The sequence below is a fragment of the Gambusia affinis genome, linkage group LG03, assembly GCF_019740435.1.
Source record: "Gambusia affinis linkage group LG03, SWU_Gaff_1.0, whole genome shotgun sequence".
In the NCBI taxonomy this organism is placed as follows: domain Eukaryota; kingdom Metazoa; phylum Chordata; class Actinopteri; order Cyprinodontiformes; family Poeciliidae; genus Gambusia; species Gambusia affinis.
The window spans coordinates 7,563,686-7,581,401 of NC_057870.1; the positions used below are offsets into that span (position 1 = coordinate 7,563,686).

General features: G+C 42.5%; 1 protein-coding gene across 1 annotated transcript; it reads right to left on the minus strand.

Moving 5' to 3' along the window:
- Nucleotides 1–318: 318 nt before the first annotated feature.
- Nucleotides 319–17,539, minus strand: lrrc75ba (leucine rich repeat containing 75Ba). Its single transcript, XM_044111738.1, has 4 exons — nt 16,403–17,539; nt 11,237–11,365; nt 8,434–8,546; nt 319–3,308 (listed from the first exon to the last, which is right to left on the minus strand). Exons 1-4 carry the CDS (start codon nt 16,673–16,675, stop codon nt 2,714–2,716), a joined length of 1,110 nt encoding a protein of 369 aa, XP_043967673.1. The 5' UTR covers nt 16,676–17,539; the 3' UTR covers nt 319–2,713.
- Nucleotides 17,540–17,716: the final 177 nt, after the last annotated feature.

A 17,716-nucleotide genomic window follows, 5' to 3' on the forward strand; every position in this document is an offset into this window, starting at 1 on the left:
CACGAACAAAAGGTTGCCAGGAGAGGATCATGGTCTGGTCCTCACGCACAGCCCACCGTGCCCTTCCCCGGCTAACGGCTGCAAGCTGAGGCGTTTCCTCGACAGCACAAACACGTACAGCTTCCTGGCTGCCGGTCTGAAAACAACACGGCTCAAACCCGGCTCCTTTAACAGGATCATCTGGAGAAATCAATCAGCTGCTTGTTATGCTTTTGTCTGTGACTCACTGCATGTTCTGACAGCGACCCAGCTGGTAAAAACAGATCAGCAAATCATTTTAACCTTACCAGAAAAAATAAAATCACAAGACTCCACTTCTCTGTTTGGACAGGTTCTTTTATTGGCAGTCATTGAATGCATGAGACATAAATACACAGACCACAACTAGGAAAAGGTTTGACACTTACTGACACATGAACATAAACAGCAGAGCGTTGCAAAACTCATTCATATACCTTAAACCTGTTCGCGTAACGTTGCAACCACAAATTTTAATGCATCTTGCAGGGGTTTTAGGTAATAAACTGAAAGAAAATTAGACATGGTCTTTATATTTTAAAATGAAAATCTGACAAATCATGTGTGTTTGTATGTAGCTGCCAGTTCTCAAAGGGCGATGTAGGGAATGTAGCAAACGCGTTGAGAATGGACAAAAAAATGAATGTAGACGGTTCTGAACACCTCCCTTTCACTGTGAAACATGGCAGTGGCAGTATCATGATGTGGGAATGGTTTTCTTTTGCAGGAAAAGTGAAAAGAAGGACTTGAAACTGGTGGCAGTGGGGCATCTCTCTACAATCGAATGGTTCAGATCAAAACATATTCATGTGAAGTGGCTCAGTGAAAGTCCAGATCTAAATTCAATTCAGAGTCAGTGGGAAAAGTTGAACATTGATGCTGATGGACACTCTTCTTCCAGTCTGGCTGCGTTTTAGCTGTTTTGTAGAGGAAAACAGGTAGGTGATAAAAGCTGGTGGAGACATGCACATGAGCTCTTGCACATCACATCTTCATAAATTAAGTTCTTGCCGGGTTTCTGTTGGTCTGACTCACAAACTGAAACAAAATCTAATATGGTTTGTGGATTTAAAGTGACAATATGTGAAAAAGGACAAGCTGTATGAACACTTTTGCAAGGCGCTGCACGAACCAAGAGGAAGCAAGAGTTTAGTCTGGGAGGATTTAATATTCCACACAAATATCCTCTGCTGGGTAACATTTACCGAGCAACCCTCTGTTTTATTGCATTGTCCCATAAAACATCATCCGTTCAGTCCAACAACAGGACTTCTTTGGGCTAGATGTTATTGTTCTTTGTCATTACGTACAATTAAATACGACTGCTGAATCCGACGAGAGACAAAACAACAGCATTTAGACATTTTACCGACACAAAATACACAAATAACACGTACTGAACATTTATTATATATCTGGTGCGCTTGTTTTGATCCTGCTAACAATCATCAGCTGCGTAGCTCATACTGTCTGAACGTGGAATACTTTCAACTTCTGCCTTGTAAATACTCAGGTACCAACTATGTGCACAGAGTATACGCTACAGAGGAGGTGAAACGTGGAAAAAACGACAGGGCCTTAAAGTGCGTCGCAGTGTTCTGGTCAGCCTAGGTGATCGTATAATGCTACTGCAGAAAGACTGGAACTGATAGATAACAGTCAAGGAAGTGCCTCACAACACAGGGCCACTGATATACGGCGACGTTAAGTGGAAAGGACGACACCTGTGGAGACGGACGGCAGTAGGAAGAGCGGCTTGGCCCTCCTTGCTGTGACTCAGGAGCCGCTTCGGCTGCAGGAGCCATAAATGTGTCGAAATACTGTGGCTATGACCCTAAAGAGCGCAGTGATGTCAGCTTTAATGCGAGTACAAAAACAAGCGGCGACACCTCTCCGTTGCTGAGTCCTACCCGTTGTCTTCTGAGACGGCTTTGTCCTCTAAGGTGCACAAAAAAATATATAAAAATGACCTGTTGAAACTGTTTTGTCTTCTGTTCTCATTTCCACATGGGCATTCACGGGTGGACACTGGGAAAGAACGTAAAAAGTCGACCAAGCAGTTTTGCCAGCGCCACGTGACGGGTCGCTGGCTGTATAGTCTGTTGAACTTGTGTCATAGCTTTTGTTGAGAGATTAACAGAGAACACAGAATGTGGAGCTAGGCCCTGTCGGACAGAGAGAGTCTCAGTCCTGGTAGAGAACCCACGGTGGGCTGACGGTTTCCAAACCTCACTCCAGGTGTCCCCCCCCTCTCTCCTTCGGGATGCGGCCCCTTCGTCCGACCAACTGATTTAAGTCTCCTGGGGATTGGCTCTCAACAGAGACCGAGATGGAGCGATAGACGTGGATAAAAGGACAGAGAGAGAGAGAACCGGCACTTTGACTCCTCCAGCCACCCTCCAATGAAACCGCACCTTTTTCCCAAGAGCGCCATCCACCAACACAGTAAGTCTGCCGTCCAGGCCGTCGGTTTCTTCCTCGCCGTCTTACGTGGGTTAACTCGGAGATGGTAAAGATTAGCTTTAGTAGCTGTGTCGGGACAATTAGTTCGCAATGTGGACACCGGGCTCCCTGATCGCCTGTAAAGGGGGACGTTGTCTCGTGGTGTGAGGGCAAGAGGGTGAAAGAAGTAACAGAGTGCTGCGAGGCGTCATTTCAACCACAGCCGAAAGCTCTCCGGACGGGAAGCGGCCCATCACCTCTCACAGTAGTGAAGGGTAAAATGTTTAGAGAGCTGTTTCTCCCCCAAGCCCCACGACTCCAGCTCAAACCTATCCCCCATGTCTTCCTCCTCCTCTTCGACCTCCTCCTCCTCCTCGTAGTGGCTGGGCTCCTCGATGGAGGTCTCCAGGTGGTAGGCGTACGGCTGGCCCTCCGTGTACTCGTAGATGGTGGGCAGGCTGCTCTTCAGGCTGCAGCGGCGGCGCAGCGCCACCAGCAGCGGCTGGGGCATGGTGAAAATGTCCACGTTGTTGCCCAGGTCGATCCAGGCCAGGCTGGAGAACATCTTGGGGTCCTTGAGCAGTTCGGTGAGGTCTTTGATGATGGCCAGCGTGAGGCGGTTGCCGTTGAGAGCCAGGGTGCTGAGTTTGGGCAGCAGGGCGAGGAGCGGCAGCAGCACCCTCAGGTTGTCGTCCGTGAGCTCGGTGAAGCTGATGTCCACGGCCACCACGCTGTCCCTGTTGCTCTGGAGGTAGAAAGCCACTTGTCGGACATCGCGGGCGGACAGGGGGATTCCAGACAGGTCCACGCTGTCGCTGGACAGCTTCTTCTGTAGAGTCGTCTTGAGACTGTAGAGAAGGAAACAAAATGGACCCTTAAAGTCTTTGAACTTACAGAGCGAACACGCACAAACCAAAATAGGTTTGGACACAGACAGGGAAAGGATATTTATTTTGGATTAAGGAAGGATTTTATTGCATATTATGTTTATTAGTGGTGCTATTTTAACTATAGAGGATAAAAGAAAATTAAGAAAACCAAAAATGTGATCATTCTTAATGGATGAGCAGATCTGTGTGGGAGTGTATGTATTAGTGAGTTAGTATTACAGGTATAATTTTTAGTATGTTAGCTGAATGTGTGAGGATATGTATATAAATCTGGAGCTGGCAAGTTGTTTATGAACATGTACAGAGGAAAACATGTCTGTTTATAGTATCTTGGTTTATGAATCGTTTGTATTTTAATCTGTAGGTTTAATTATATGAATTTGGAGGTTGCAAGGTTGTTTACATGAAAAAATACAAAAACATATAGTCTTAATGTATTCTGATTTAGAAATGTTAAGTATTTTAATACATAGAAATGCCAAACCACTGAAGTTGCAAACAACTTGTAGCTATATACTCACACACTTGTTCTCTTCTAAGTTTTGTTTGCATTGTCTAATAAATGAAATGAAACGATAATGGAGGTTTTGATGACATGAAATCTGCTGGAGGGCAAAGCAAAGTTACACTGACTTCAACAAGGATTTATTTAACAAAAAAATAATGATTTTGGTGAAGTTTAGGGAGCGTTAATGTAATTTGAAGACAACTTCTGACAAATGATTGACACACTTCTAAGACATTTTTTTTCAGAATACTGCGTTAGTGGATTAGGGATGGTAGAGACGGATGGTACAGCCTTGAAGAAACTTCTACAGAGGAAAGAACTGTATGGAAAGCTGCATTTACTGGCTGTTATAGTCCAAGTGCCATGAACTCATGATTTGCATGCCTGTTATAACTCTAGCGTGGTGGATGGAGTCTTAATGCGGTAAAAGGTCACAGTGAGCGTTGGGAGCATCATAATAACCGATGGGAAATGTTGAATTATCTGAACTGATATCAACATCGACACAATATTGCCACAATCACAAGATTTTCTAGGCTTTCTGACCCCGATATGCCATTCTTTTAATCTGTAAAAATGAGAGTTGGAGAATATGGATGTAGAGTAGAGATGCAATGATCCGATATTAATATCGGTATCGGTCCAGAAACTGAATAAAAAACCAGACAGGGTATCAGTGACTATGTGCCCGAGCCATAAGGGCAGATCTATTCAGTCTAATTCTTTGCTTTTTGCTCTGCTTTGTGTTTATTTTACTTTATACTTAGAATTAATAATTGCACTTTCTGAATCAGCTGAAAGGTTTGTTGCAGTTTATTTTTAAATGTTTGACCAAAGTAATCGACCTGCTGTTCCTGTCAGTTTCCTTACTATTTATTTTACATTGGCTGTTCTACTCCTGAACAAATCAAAGCTGTGTTGATTTTACATGTTTGACCAAGCTATTGCTGCTAAGTGTGCTATACTGGTGCATAGCCATTAAATGCATTTTTCATTCAGTGAAATTATGGCTGTGTTTTTTTTTTAAAATAAGAAATGTTTTAAGTCAACTCAGCATTGTTTCTCAGTATTGGATCGGTATCGACTCGTACTAAATCTCAGATATCGGTATCAGAAGTGAAAAAAATGGGCCGTGGATAGGAGGACCTAACATGAGGCAGAGATTGAATCAGGAAGCACAAATAGTTCTCCACTCACTCACTCACTTATTCAGACCTGGAAAACACTCAGATACATTTCAGCCTGGTCAGGAACCCTGACCATTACTTCTCCCTGGGTGATTTTAAGAAAAACATCTTCATCTGTCACCTGAGAAGTATGTCGTGCTGCCATCTCCTTCGCTGCAGCCTCAGAGTGTCCAGCAGAGGAGTAACACAATAGTTATTGATTAACATCACAGATGAAATCATATCCATTATTCACAACTCCACCCGGCTCGGCCCTTTGTTCTCCGTCAGCTACATTTTACAGAAGCCCGTCTCGGCCCACAGAGGTCGATGCGGCGTGTCGAACTCGAGCTCTTCCTGAAGCGGGCTGGGATTCTGGTGAGGTGTCAGAGTGAATTAGAGCATCTTCTGCTGCCTGGCGACTTACAGTTTCATCCTCAGCGGTACCTGTCACTTCTGATGCTTTGAAGTGTTTTTTTTTTTCCCGTCATATTGAAAATAGTCACGCCAGCAGCAGTTCTTGCTGTGTGGCATAAGGAGCTGGTATGGGTTTGTAAAGAGGAAAACCTGGATGTAGAGCAGGCAAGGTGAGAGGGATTCTAACAGCTGTCCATGGTGACACATTTGTCAGGCTGGCTGTATCTGTTATCAGAGGAGTAAAACCCTAATAGCCATGGAGACGGGTTTCTCCTGAGGTGTTAATAGCTTGGATCACACAGCTCTCAGATTGATTCCTCTTTCTGCACCCAGGAAGCAAAGAAAAGGTTTTCTGAGGCGATCTGTCCAGAAACGTCCATCACCTGTCTTCCAGATTCATTTGGCACCAGAGAACAAGGGCGACGCTACCAGTAGATGGTTACCAGGATCTGTCCTGTGTTGCATACTTTTCAGCTTTATTTTGGTTTGGTTTTGACATTTTATCGAAAGACCATCATACCAGAAAACGGGCAATTCCTAGCTAACCCTAATCCCAGACAGGATGTTTTATTTTAAGTTATCTTTAAACCCTCGTGAAGTTTAGAGAGATCCAGAGCAAACAAACAAAACAACTACCACTAAATCTACAAGGTATCAGCACTGAGATAACATTCATAATTCAATCCAGCTCTATGGTCTAGTAACAGATGTCTGTTAAAACCATTAAATTAAATTTACATTTTGAAAGGTTTTTCTTTGCCAGCAGCCTGTGAGCCTCCGGAGGCTCATCAGTCTCCATAAGTTTGAATTCTGTATGAAATTGCTGCAATTAAAATATTAATTTTCAAATTGTTTCTGGAAGCAAAGTCAGTATAACTTTATGTGAAAAAGAATTTCAATAAGATCCTATTTTCTAAGAGTTTATTTTTTTCCCCTCGTCTCAACTCTGAAGGAATATTGCATCATTGGCACCGTTTTGTCATTGCTCCTTTGCTAACGTTTTTATGCAGTCATAATTTTTTTTTACAGTTTCCATGTCAAATAGTCTCAAGCAGTAGTTTATTAGGCTTCCCAAGGTTTTTCTATGTTTTTGTTTTTTTTCATATCGTCTAACAGTTTTGTCCTGTTAGTTATAAATTTGACAGAGCTTTCTGCAATATCTAGTATGTGGAGTAGCAGCGGGAAAAATGGAAGAAACAGAAACAAATTGTGTTTATTACTAAGCTGCAAAGTGGCTAAATCAAAGAAGCACAGTGCCACTTTGTGGGAAATATGCTGCTTTCAGGAATATCTAAACATCAGAATCTAATTTTCTTGGTTAGAAGTTGAAGTTGAAGCCATCGCTAAACTGTAATTAACAGTTGAAAGTGTTTATTTTACCTATTGCTAATAATCTAACTTTTGCTGGTCAACACCCAGTGGCCATTTTGAGGCGTTTTACTTTTTTACTTTCAGAAGACTAAACAAAAAGATTATATCAAAGGATGTAGATTATATATATATATATATATATATATATATATATATATATATATATATATATATATATATATATATATATATATATATATATATTATATATATATATATATATATATATATATATATATATAGTGGCCTAGTTTTCTAGTTTTAGCTTCACCTGGATCAAATTCTGTGAAAACATTTTTAAAAATCTACAAGCATTTTTTGTGTCCAATTATTAATTGGTTTATCTAAAAAAGTGCTTTTCACATTTTCACGTTGAAAGTGTTTAGTTGGAGATTGCTATGGGTGATCAAACATACACCAGATAAACTGAATTTAACATGTTTATCTTCTTATTAGGAATTAAATTAAATTAGGAATTAAAATAATCAAACAGAAGAATCGATCACTTTGAAAAGTGTAAGACTGATGTGCAGTGTTAAGTTTTACAGCACATGATGTTTTCCATGGACACCAATGTGTTTAATTTTGCCACAATCTGACCGGAAAGCAGCTGGAGACACATCTGTTCAGATCAGCTTTCAATTAGATTTATTTTGTTTCATGTATTTGGTTTTATCTCTCCTTCAGTCGTACCTTCTGACTTGTAAAAAGTGCTACATAAATACAGTTTACTTGCTACTTTTGAACTGGGGAACAACATGGCTTTTGTCCACTTCACATTTTATCACACAATTACAAACTTTGAGGTTGCTGTGTGACAAACTGAATACGTGTTTCCTGTCAGTGATACCGAACACGGATGTGAAGCCCTCACTCTGGGGGGAGCGGGGGACAAAGCGAACAGCAGGGTGTCCTTGTCTCGTCTCTTCAGCTCTGACAGATTTTTGTTCTCGAATGCAGCAGCAGGTGAAGCTGTCAGACCTCCACCCCAGCATCCTCTCTATTAGTATTCTGTTTTAGGGTGGATTTCAGTGTTAATGATTCATGCTGCTGCTGCTGACTCCGCCAGCATCAGCCCATCCCTCTGCAGATTTATGAAGCTCCCAACATGACTAAGTGGAAAAAAAACAAACAGCTGTCAGCTGAAGAATAGTTGCCATCTAATGTATTTACAGTCTCAAAGACGCCGTGGGTGTCAGATTAATCTTTGATCCTTTTCATTTTTTCGGGATGAATTAAATTTCAGCGAGCGCAACAAAGCACGGCTCACGCAGATCGACAGCTAGCTCTATGATCCTGTTGATGCTCAACTGGCTCATAATGAACCTGTCGGATACCACAAAGCTCATATTGTCTTTGTTTTCGTTTTTCTGATATGAACGCCTACTTTTAGTGTCTGCAAAAGCATCTACAAAAGAACTGCCAAGGTTTTTGTTCCCAACGGGATTGGGAATCACTCTGTAATGAAAATCTACATTTTGTGGAATAACTTAGGTTTGCGTGAGCGGAAGGGGACAGATTCAAAGAGATATCAGCGCCGGCTGAGGGCACCGAGCGCCGCTCCCTGTTGTGCAGATCTGCAGATTAGTTACAGACTGGATGTCTGGACACGAGGGCTTACCAGGCCTGGGATTTCCGCCTGGACATGCTCTTCCTCAGCCACTTTGAGTGCGGGGTCAGGTGGTAGATCAGCTGCCTGCAAATCTTATCAGAAGACTTTATGGTGTCCGCATCCTGCAAAAAGGAGAGCGAGGAATTAAAAAACAAACAAACAAACAAACAAACAAAAAAACAACAACAAAAAAGGAGAAGGTTGAAGCAGTGAGAGGAGAAACGATCGTTGGAGATATCAATGCAAAACTTCAATTCATTTCCTAAAACGAGTTGCACGTTATCTTTCGCATGAAAAAGAAGGGGGACAAAATAAGGTCCAGTGTTATCCTCGACGCCTTGAGCGAGTGCACAACAAAACCCAATTTAGTCGCCTCGTTGGAGCGAGTAAATCTAATCACATGCAGGGAGGGAGAGACATAGGAAGTGCGGCGAGGAGGAGAAATTAAACACGGGTCCGGGTGAAAGCTGCAGAATTTAGGTTAGTATCAGTTCAGGAGACACTGGAGGATGATGGGAAACAAACAGATTCATCTTTTATTGCAGAAGCATAATCTCATGCTGCAAAACCTTTAACAATACATCCTTTAATTTCAGTGCAGTTACTGAGTCAGGAAAAAAACAAAACATCCCACGTCGAGGAACTACAGTTTTTAAAATGCGTGGCCCAACAATTGGTAGCTCTCAAATAAATTTAACAGAAACATCTTTTATTTATATCTCACGCTTTGAAGTTGATCATTTTTTAGGAATTGTGAATAAAAAACACACAACTTTTTGTTTCGGTTGGATAACAGCAGGAAGTGTTGGGGTCACCGGGTCTCCATGACAACCGTTGGACTCTATTTACAAGCCAACTGGTTGTTTTGGAGTGATGTCAGAAACGAGCCTTTCCTGTCCAACCATCAGAAAGGGAAACATGAGGTCATCTGCTCAGATTTAATCAGCTCAGATGAGACAAAGGCTGAGCCTCTATAGCACATATGTCAGAGTCAAGGCCCGCGGGCCACATCCGGCCCGCGAGAAGATTTTCTACGGCCCCTGGGATGATCTTGATTTATTATTAGAACCGGCCCGCAGACCGCAGCAAGCCGGCACCCCGTCTGAAAAAATGCGAGATGCACGCACCCCCCCCCGTTCGATCCTCACAACGCGCACCCCCCCCCCCCCCCCCCCCTCGATCCTCACAACGCGCACGCACCGCCCCCCCCCCCCCGTCCGCAGGAAATTTACGTAGGCTTGGGCCGGTCCGCTGCACTACACTATATGCGTCATTTAGAAAAATTTCAATGAACATTCGATCAGTCCGGCCCTCGGCTTGTAGCTAAATTTTTTATTTGGCCCTCCGTCCATTTGACTTTGACACCCCTGCTCTATAGGAACACACACCCTGTGTGGGTTCGGCGTGAGACGAGTGGAAACAGTTAGGTATGGTGGAGGATCTGTCATGCTCTGGGCCTCTTTGTTACACTGCATTACTATTACACAAGTGCATCTGATTTTAATCCATTGAAGAGTTCTTATTTCAAAACATAAACTCTTTTACCCAATTCATTAGAGATGGTCTATTTCTCTACGTAATTCCAGGGAACAATAAATACAGAAATGGTTCTTCAGACATAAAATAGGCCACTAGTTTTGTTTTGTACTATAACTCCTTGTCAGGATATTTTTTTATTTTAAATAAGAGCAGATGTGAGGGATGTGGCATCTACTGTGGACTCACTGGAGTTTGGATGTTATGAATAATGAAATCCAGGTTATGAATAATGACATATGATTGTGTTTTAAAGCTGCAGTATGAAACTTTTATACACGACACGTAATAAAATATATATTTTTAGGATTGACTATGTTGTGACAGCATAATATGAGTCGGCCAATTTGAAAAGATTAGCCAATTCTCCCTGTGCTACTTTTGCCGTGTGAAGAAATGCACTGCTGCCTAACAAAAACATCCAATCAGAGCCAGGAGGCGGGTCTTAGCGCTGTCAATCAACCTTGAAGCTGTGTCTGGCATGATTGACAGCGCTAAGACCCGTCTTTGGACTCTGATTGGTTGTTTCTAGTCAGCACTGGGAGCACTGGCGGAAGGCCAAGGAGCTCGATTTTTTTTCATACATTATATGTCTCATACTATACTGTCACAACACAGTGGAGTTCCAACAAATATGTAGATTTGTTTTTTTTTTATATAGGTTACACACACTGAATCAGTGGAAATTAGCACCAGACCCATAGCCTGGTACGGTGTATCTTTCCTTTTAATGTAAATTACTCATTGTCCCTGTTTTAAATACAAAAAATCTACAACTGTGAGCAACCTTCGTCCATGGCTGCCCCAGGCATCGGACCAAATATGGAAAGACCCAGCATGATCTAGAGAGACTGTTCAAAGTTCCTCCTCTGTCTGTAATCCAACCCTGTAAAATATTAAAGCAGATGACTAAGCGCTGTCCTACTGTTAAAATACGTTTGTACAAACACAGCCAGCAGGGCTATTTTTCATCACTGAGTAAATGCACTCAAATTAAAATGCTGCATTTTTCAAAATGATTAACTGTGAGTTTCATTTTCTTTCCTTGCGGCTTGATGCTTTCAACTTTTCCTGTGTTCATGGATTGCTCTATTTTTGGGTTTGAAAAAACCCCCACACATCAAAGAGAGTAGCCCGTGGTGCACAGCGAGCAGAAATGCAACATCCGTCTGCAGGAAAAAATACCAGCCTCAGATTGGATTGTTTCTCCAGCCGAAGAACCGATCATTAACAAAAGTAAATGTCTCGCGTCACGGCGCACACGGGGCTTACTGACCTTCTTGGGACACTGCATCTCTCGGGCCAAGCTGAGCAGCAGTTCGTGTGAGATGGGGTCCACCAGATTGAGGAAGGCGGCGTTTTTGTACAAGATGTCGTTCATGGAGGTGCCCTCCAAACCCAGGTCCTAGCAAAGAAGGTGAGACAAGAGAAATGAGGAACAACACAACGACAGCAGAAACGTGACCAGACCAAAGCAGGTCATGACTAACATTCCCAACACTTGGCCTGGCTACGGGGTGAAAGGAGCGGGATGGAAATAGGTGCCTCCTGTGTCGGGGAAGAGAGAGGAAAAAAGGAGCGCTTTCCTTTAAATATTCATTAAAAGAGACAAAGAGTTTTTCATCTACAGTGGACAGTGAGATCTGGGGCGGCGTGTCAGCGGGAATGTTACCCGAAGACAGAGCTAAAAATACTGCTAGTCAGAAGTAGGGCTGGGTATTTATCGTATCGTTTACCATTTATCATAAGCTTCTTATCAGGATAAGATTTTTGATTTATTGTTGTCACAATAAAATCATATTAATGATGTTTTAAAACATCTAAAACTGTCTGTATTGTCAGGATTTTTACAATTTTTCCCCACTGTTTGTTTAATAAAGGTGTACCAACAAATATCAATGAAATTACACTTCTTTACGTGAGTGGTGACTAAGGCTGGACAATAAATCAATAACAGTAGATATTGAGATGATCAATTTCAATAGATAACACATCTGATAGATTTTTCAGTAAGTTTACTGAATATCCAGAAGCGCTCTGCATTCTGGGAGATGTAGGCAGGGGAGAGGATTTAGCTGCTCAGCCTCTCACACCGAGCTAAGCAACGTGAAAGCCATCAACTTACTCGCTCTTTGGTTACCTAGCAACAACCTGTCCTCATCACTTCTTAAAAACACGAAATGGTGTGGAGGGAAAAGTTTGGCATTGTCTCAGATGTTTAAAACAAAAAATGGATCAATAATTATTGATATCGACCAATATGAGACGCCGATATCACGATACGTTTTTCGGCCACGTGGTCCAGCCGCGCTGGTGTTCTAAAGAACCGTAATGTGAAATGGGAATGTTTTTCAAGAGTAGTATTTGTTCTTGTGGGACTATAATTGAGATATAGATTTATTGTTACCTAATAAAGAAGTAATAAACAGTTCTCATTGTCACTTTTACAGTCAAAATATTGTCATAAAACTGAAAAGTCCATGTTGCCCACCCCTCATCAGAATGCTACGCTCACTCACAATTCGCACTGACTCGTAATAATTTGAGTCTTTCAGTGATGAATTCGGACCATTCTTTTTCCAGGTTGGATTTTTAAAAAACAACAACAACGATGCAACCACCGTAAATCTGGCTTTCAATCCGACCTAATCCTCCTCTTTCACGGTTTTATCAACATGTCCACGTTGTTGTGCTGCTTTAATGAGAGAATAAAGCCTTCGGGAGCATCCATGCAGCACGCACATACGTGCACAAAAGCATCTGCATAGATTTTCTGCCCGGCGCATTCGCCGTGGATTATAACAGACAGTCTGAGTGGGCGGCTGGCAAGCTCCCCTTTTTTAACAAGGGCAACAGTAAACACAGACCGACTCCAAAGCGGAGGAGAAGAAGAAGCTGCTGCCCGTCTGAGAAGGAAGGTATAAAAATATACACCCCCACCCTCCTCCATCTGTCCGTGATTAGACACGATCAATTGTCATTTGCAAAGCGTGACATGACGGAACAAATCCTTTTTGCATCTGCAGGCGACACTCAGATCTCTGTTTCCTTCCTGGAGCAGAGCGAACACTTCTGAGAGCAAAGTCTGTCATACACCCACTGAAAAGCATCATAATATAATAATAATAATAATAAAGGAACAGATTATGAGGAGAGAATGAGGCTGCATGTGTGTCCCATATGTCGCACGGAGGCCAGCCAGTTTCTCTTCTTCTTGTCTTAATTAAGGAGGTGCCATTTTTTCCCCCCCTCCCCTTCAGAGTAATTAACACAGAACTGAGCGGCTAAAACGCAGACCCAAACAAATGAGATCCCCAAGGAGATGCTGCTAGATCTGGATGCACCTACTTCCTTTTTATGCAACATGTCACAGCAGGTGAGAACAGCCTTTAAAAGCAAACGTCTAATTAAGATGTGCCCATGTTTACTCGATGTCACTGGATGCTGCCTATTCCATGTCACAAGTGGAATGGCTGGAACATGCAGCAATTAACATTAAATGTAGAAAGAAAAATTGATAAAAAGAGTGGGGTTATTTTTAAATTACGTGTATTTTACAGGTTGGTATAATGCGAACGGTTGTTAAGTGAAAAGGCTCCTTGTTTCCTTTCAAAATAATTTGAGTGGATTTGAAGCCTGAAATGCCAAGAAGATCTCTGAGAATATTAGTGAACAAAAACCATCAGACCAAGAAACACAGCAGACAGTACATGGGGGACGTTGTGGAGATGCTTAAAGGCAGCATTATTTCACAGAACAACATCCTTAACTTTGGAGATTTCACAGGAATCCATCGTCAGAAAGTAGAGAGAGAACGACGGGAAACTAAAGAACAAGTATTATTGACCTAAAATTGTATCATAAAGACTTTCTGGCCTATATTATGATAAATATAATGATACATCATCTCTAAAGCAACAACATACGCTGCTCTAAAAATGACCCTATCGTCAAATAACACCAGTACAACAGTTGCACTAAGTAGCTAACTTTTGTCTTTAAGTAATAAATAATAACTGCATTCAATCATGTGTTTCAAACTTATTGACAATTAAAGATGATGGTAAAAAAGACAAAGTTCAAACAGCAAAAGTACCAAAAGTAGTGTCACATATTGGGGGTTGCAAACACCATCAGCTCAGTTTTTTCACTCTTGCAGTTTATATTTTTATAATCTTCTGCCAGTGATAATCAACGTTAACATAAATGCCCATTTATATTTCAAAACCTGCCCCCTGAGCAGGCTGGCGTAGGAGAGCATTAATCAGAGACGCAAAGACCCATGGTGACTTTGGAGAAGCTGCAATGACACACATGGTGGTGGCTGCATCATGCTGTGGGGATGCTTTTTGCAACAATTTGGGGGGAAAAATTGAAAAATGTGAAAAATTCCAAGAGGCATTAAAGGGGAAAGTACTGTGTAAAAAAAAAAAAAGACTCGCACACAGAACAAAGTCTCTGCTGCAGAGGCAAGGACAGCACTTAATGTTTTTTTTTTTTTTTTAATATTACTTCTGTGACCTTATTCCTTGTAGTAAAGAGTAAATATAACCTTTAAAGAAGCATTTGTTTTTCTGTTGAGGTAAACAAAGCCGCAGGCAGGGCTTAAATTGTCGCAGCGGAGGGAGATAGCCATTAAATGTGGGGAAGCGATAAAGAGGGCATGTAGCTGTAATGGCAGCATTAGAGCAGCCCGAGGAGAGACACGAGTCTGCCTATAGAGGAGGACACAAAGGCACGGACGCACGGGGGTCGGCGTGCGCGTGGAAATATCCACATTTTTCTCTCCCATCAGCCGGGGAGAGAAAAATGAAATTAGAGGAAACGTAACGACACACACACACACACACACACGGCGTGCGGCTTGACCGACTATCCTTTAGAATCTCATGTCAACGCGCTGTGCATCTTACCGCTCTGAGTCACGAGAAACGGTGTGTCACAGGTACGCTGCTCGGAGAGCGGCCTACTTTACATGCAAACGAAGCAGAGAGGGGAGGGCAGGGGAAAGAAACAGAGTGACAGTCAAAACAGCACAAAGAAAGAGGCCAGGGTGGAGGTGAGTTGGGGTCAAAGGTCAAAGGGATCAGGAATTGAAGCCCAGCCTGGATGACAGCCTCATACGTACTTCAAACAAAATATAAAACATGGTCTAATAGGCTTTACAACAGAAAAAAAGATCAAATATTCCCACTGCATATTGATTGATTGTGATACTTTTATTACTTTAGTTCTCATATTTTTTATGCAATAGAGACATGTGGCAAAATATCGACCAGTTAAATTTAGTCTTGGATGCACAGAAGGTCTTAGTTTTTTTTTTTTTTTTACCATTCTGCTGTTTATAGTGTATCACTAGGAGTAAATGAAGCTGGTTAATTGGTTGGCTGTTTCCTCTGGTAACTAGCCTGCAGTCTGCTGCTTTACCAACATGTAGCTTGAGAACATTTGTTTTCCTCACTGGGAATGTTTCCAAACGGTCAAATACACGTTTCATCCAGCTGACCAGCAGCAAAGAAAATACAGGAAATAACGACTAAAAAATAGCTTAGTCTTAAAGTAAGATGGATAACAAAGAGAAACAAGGAAAAAGTAAACAACAAATGATCAAAACTACAAATCCAGGAAAAACCAAAACCCAAAACAACAAAAATAGATCCCACATTACTGACGCAACCAGATCTAGCACATTTTCAACGGATCGTTATCGGACAGCTAATTTATTGACCCAGATTTCCTGATACCTGAAACCGATCTTATCCATACAGGTCTGAACATCAGCCACTGTCCTCTTTTGCTCTGTGGTGAAAGAGCGCAGACTGACTGACCCGCCCACCAGGTCGCCTGGTTGACTGTAGTCACCCCACTGTTAACAACTTACCAGCTCTGTCATTTTATTTACCAGCTTTACACACCAAAGGTTAGCACTGGTCAAAATTATACAGCAATCGGCACGTCATGCTTTTTAAAAATGGGTGTTTGGCCAGAAAACTGCAATCGGTGCACCCCTAGATTGGACTCTACGAATGAAGATTTAAGAGTAGTGGAAACTTTTAAAGATATTGGTAGACTTTTATTCCAGTAGCTGGCACATGCTTAGTGTGCATTTATATTTTTAAATTAGGACATTAATTAATTAATGCATCTGTAATTTTTTTGTCTTCTTCCTTAGTTGTATGTCCTTCATCTACTCCAACCCTCTAACATGAGTGCAGTCTAATAATAATCAATTTGACCAAATCCGTGCCCCTCCCCCCCAACTGCCCACCCCTGTAAAAAGTTTCTGGAAGCGGCCCTGGCATGCACGAGACTAAAAGTGTTTAGTCTCGTGCATGCTGATGTTAGCATCTCCGTGCTAACATCAGCCCCTCATCTGTTGCTCCTTAACGAGAACAGGATGCGTGGTGGTGAGGGCAGCTGACCTCTCCGTCCCCTCCTTTACCTTCTTCAGCAGCTTGAGCACGTCGGTCGCCTGCTCGATCCTGCGCTCGCGCAGCAGCTTCTGGATCTCCTTGATCCACGCCACCCTCCTCATGTAGGGGCTGTGGTTGGCCCTGCGCAGCATCCCGGGCAGCTTGTCCGACTTCAGCATCAGAGCAAACAGAAAGTCCCCGCCGCCCCGGCCGCCCTCCCCGGCGCCGTCCTGCAGCCTGCGCCGCTTTTTGGAGAAATTCTCGTCGTCCAGGCTGCTCTGTCTGCTCAGTCTGGACCCCATGGCGAGCCGCTGCGAGGTCGTTGTGAGCGCGCAGACGGCGTCTTTCTTTTTCAGAGGAAGGGATGCAGCTGCGACAGTGTTACCAGAAGGACAAACACATGACACAGCCCCGGTTCCGACGCTCCTCGTTGTGTTCCGGTAAACAGCGCCGAGCAGTCTGGAGCTGCGTGGAGCGGGCCGGCTGGCAGCAGGCTGCTGCCGCTGCTGCTTGTCCGGGGCAGAGCTTCGACAAAACAAAAATAAATACAGAGCGACGATTTACGCATCCGGCCCAGAGCTGCTCGCTCAGCTACGTGCGGTACGTGTGATGCCTGGGATGATGAGGAGTTCCGACTGCTTCACCCTCCGCTGCTGTTTAGGTTTGTGTAACGCGGGGCATCTGACCAATCACAGCGTCTGCAGCTCGCTGAGCATCTCGGTGCTTCACGGCGGAATACGATTGTCAAACTTCAGTATTTGTCAACGCGAGAAACACAACAGTCAACAACGAGCAAAAGTTGTACTTCTTTTTAAGATTGAAGATGTTTTTTTGTGTGTGTTTTTTTGTTGTTTGTTTTTTGTTTTTTACATGTTGGCAGCAGAATCTGGGGGTGCGGGGAGGAAACAAAGATTTTACAAACGTAACGAAAGATACACAGAGGAAAAGAAAAACACAAACAATGATATTCAATAAATAAAAACCATTTTTGAAGAAATATTTATGGTTCCTTTCATTTGGTGCGGACAGTCCAAAATGTATGGAACTAAATTGGGAATATAGTTTGCTCAAAAGTAAAAAGTATAAAAGAAAAAAAATCTGAATCTGAAGAAGAAAAAAACATTAATCTGAAAAGTAATTTTAAACATTTTGTTTCAAATCTTCATTTTCAGTCTCAAAATACTTTTTCTGTTTCATTTTTTTTCTTTTGAACACACTTTATGGCCTGTGTTTCCTTATGTTATTATTTATTTATTTCTGGCTGCAGGTTAAAGAGGTATAGCACGTCAGCTCACTTTCTGTCAGAGTAAACTTATAGAAATACTGGGGCTTTTATTTTGAAG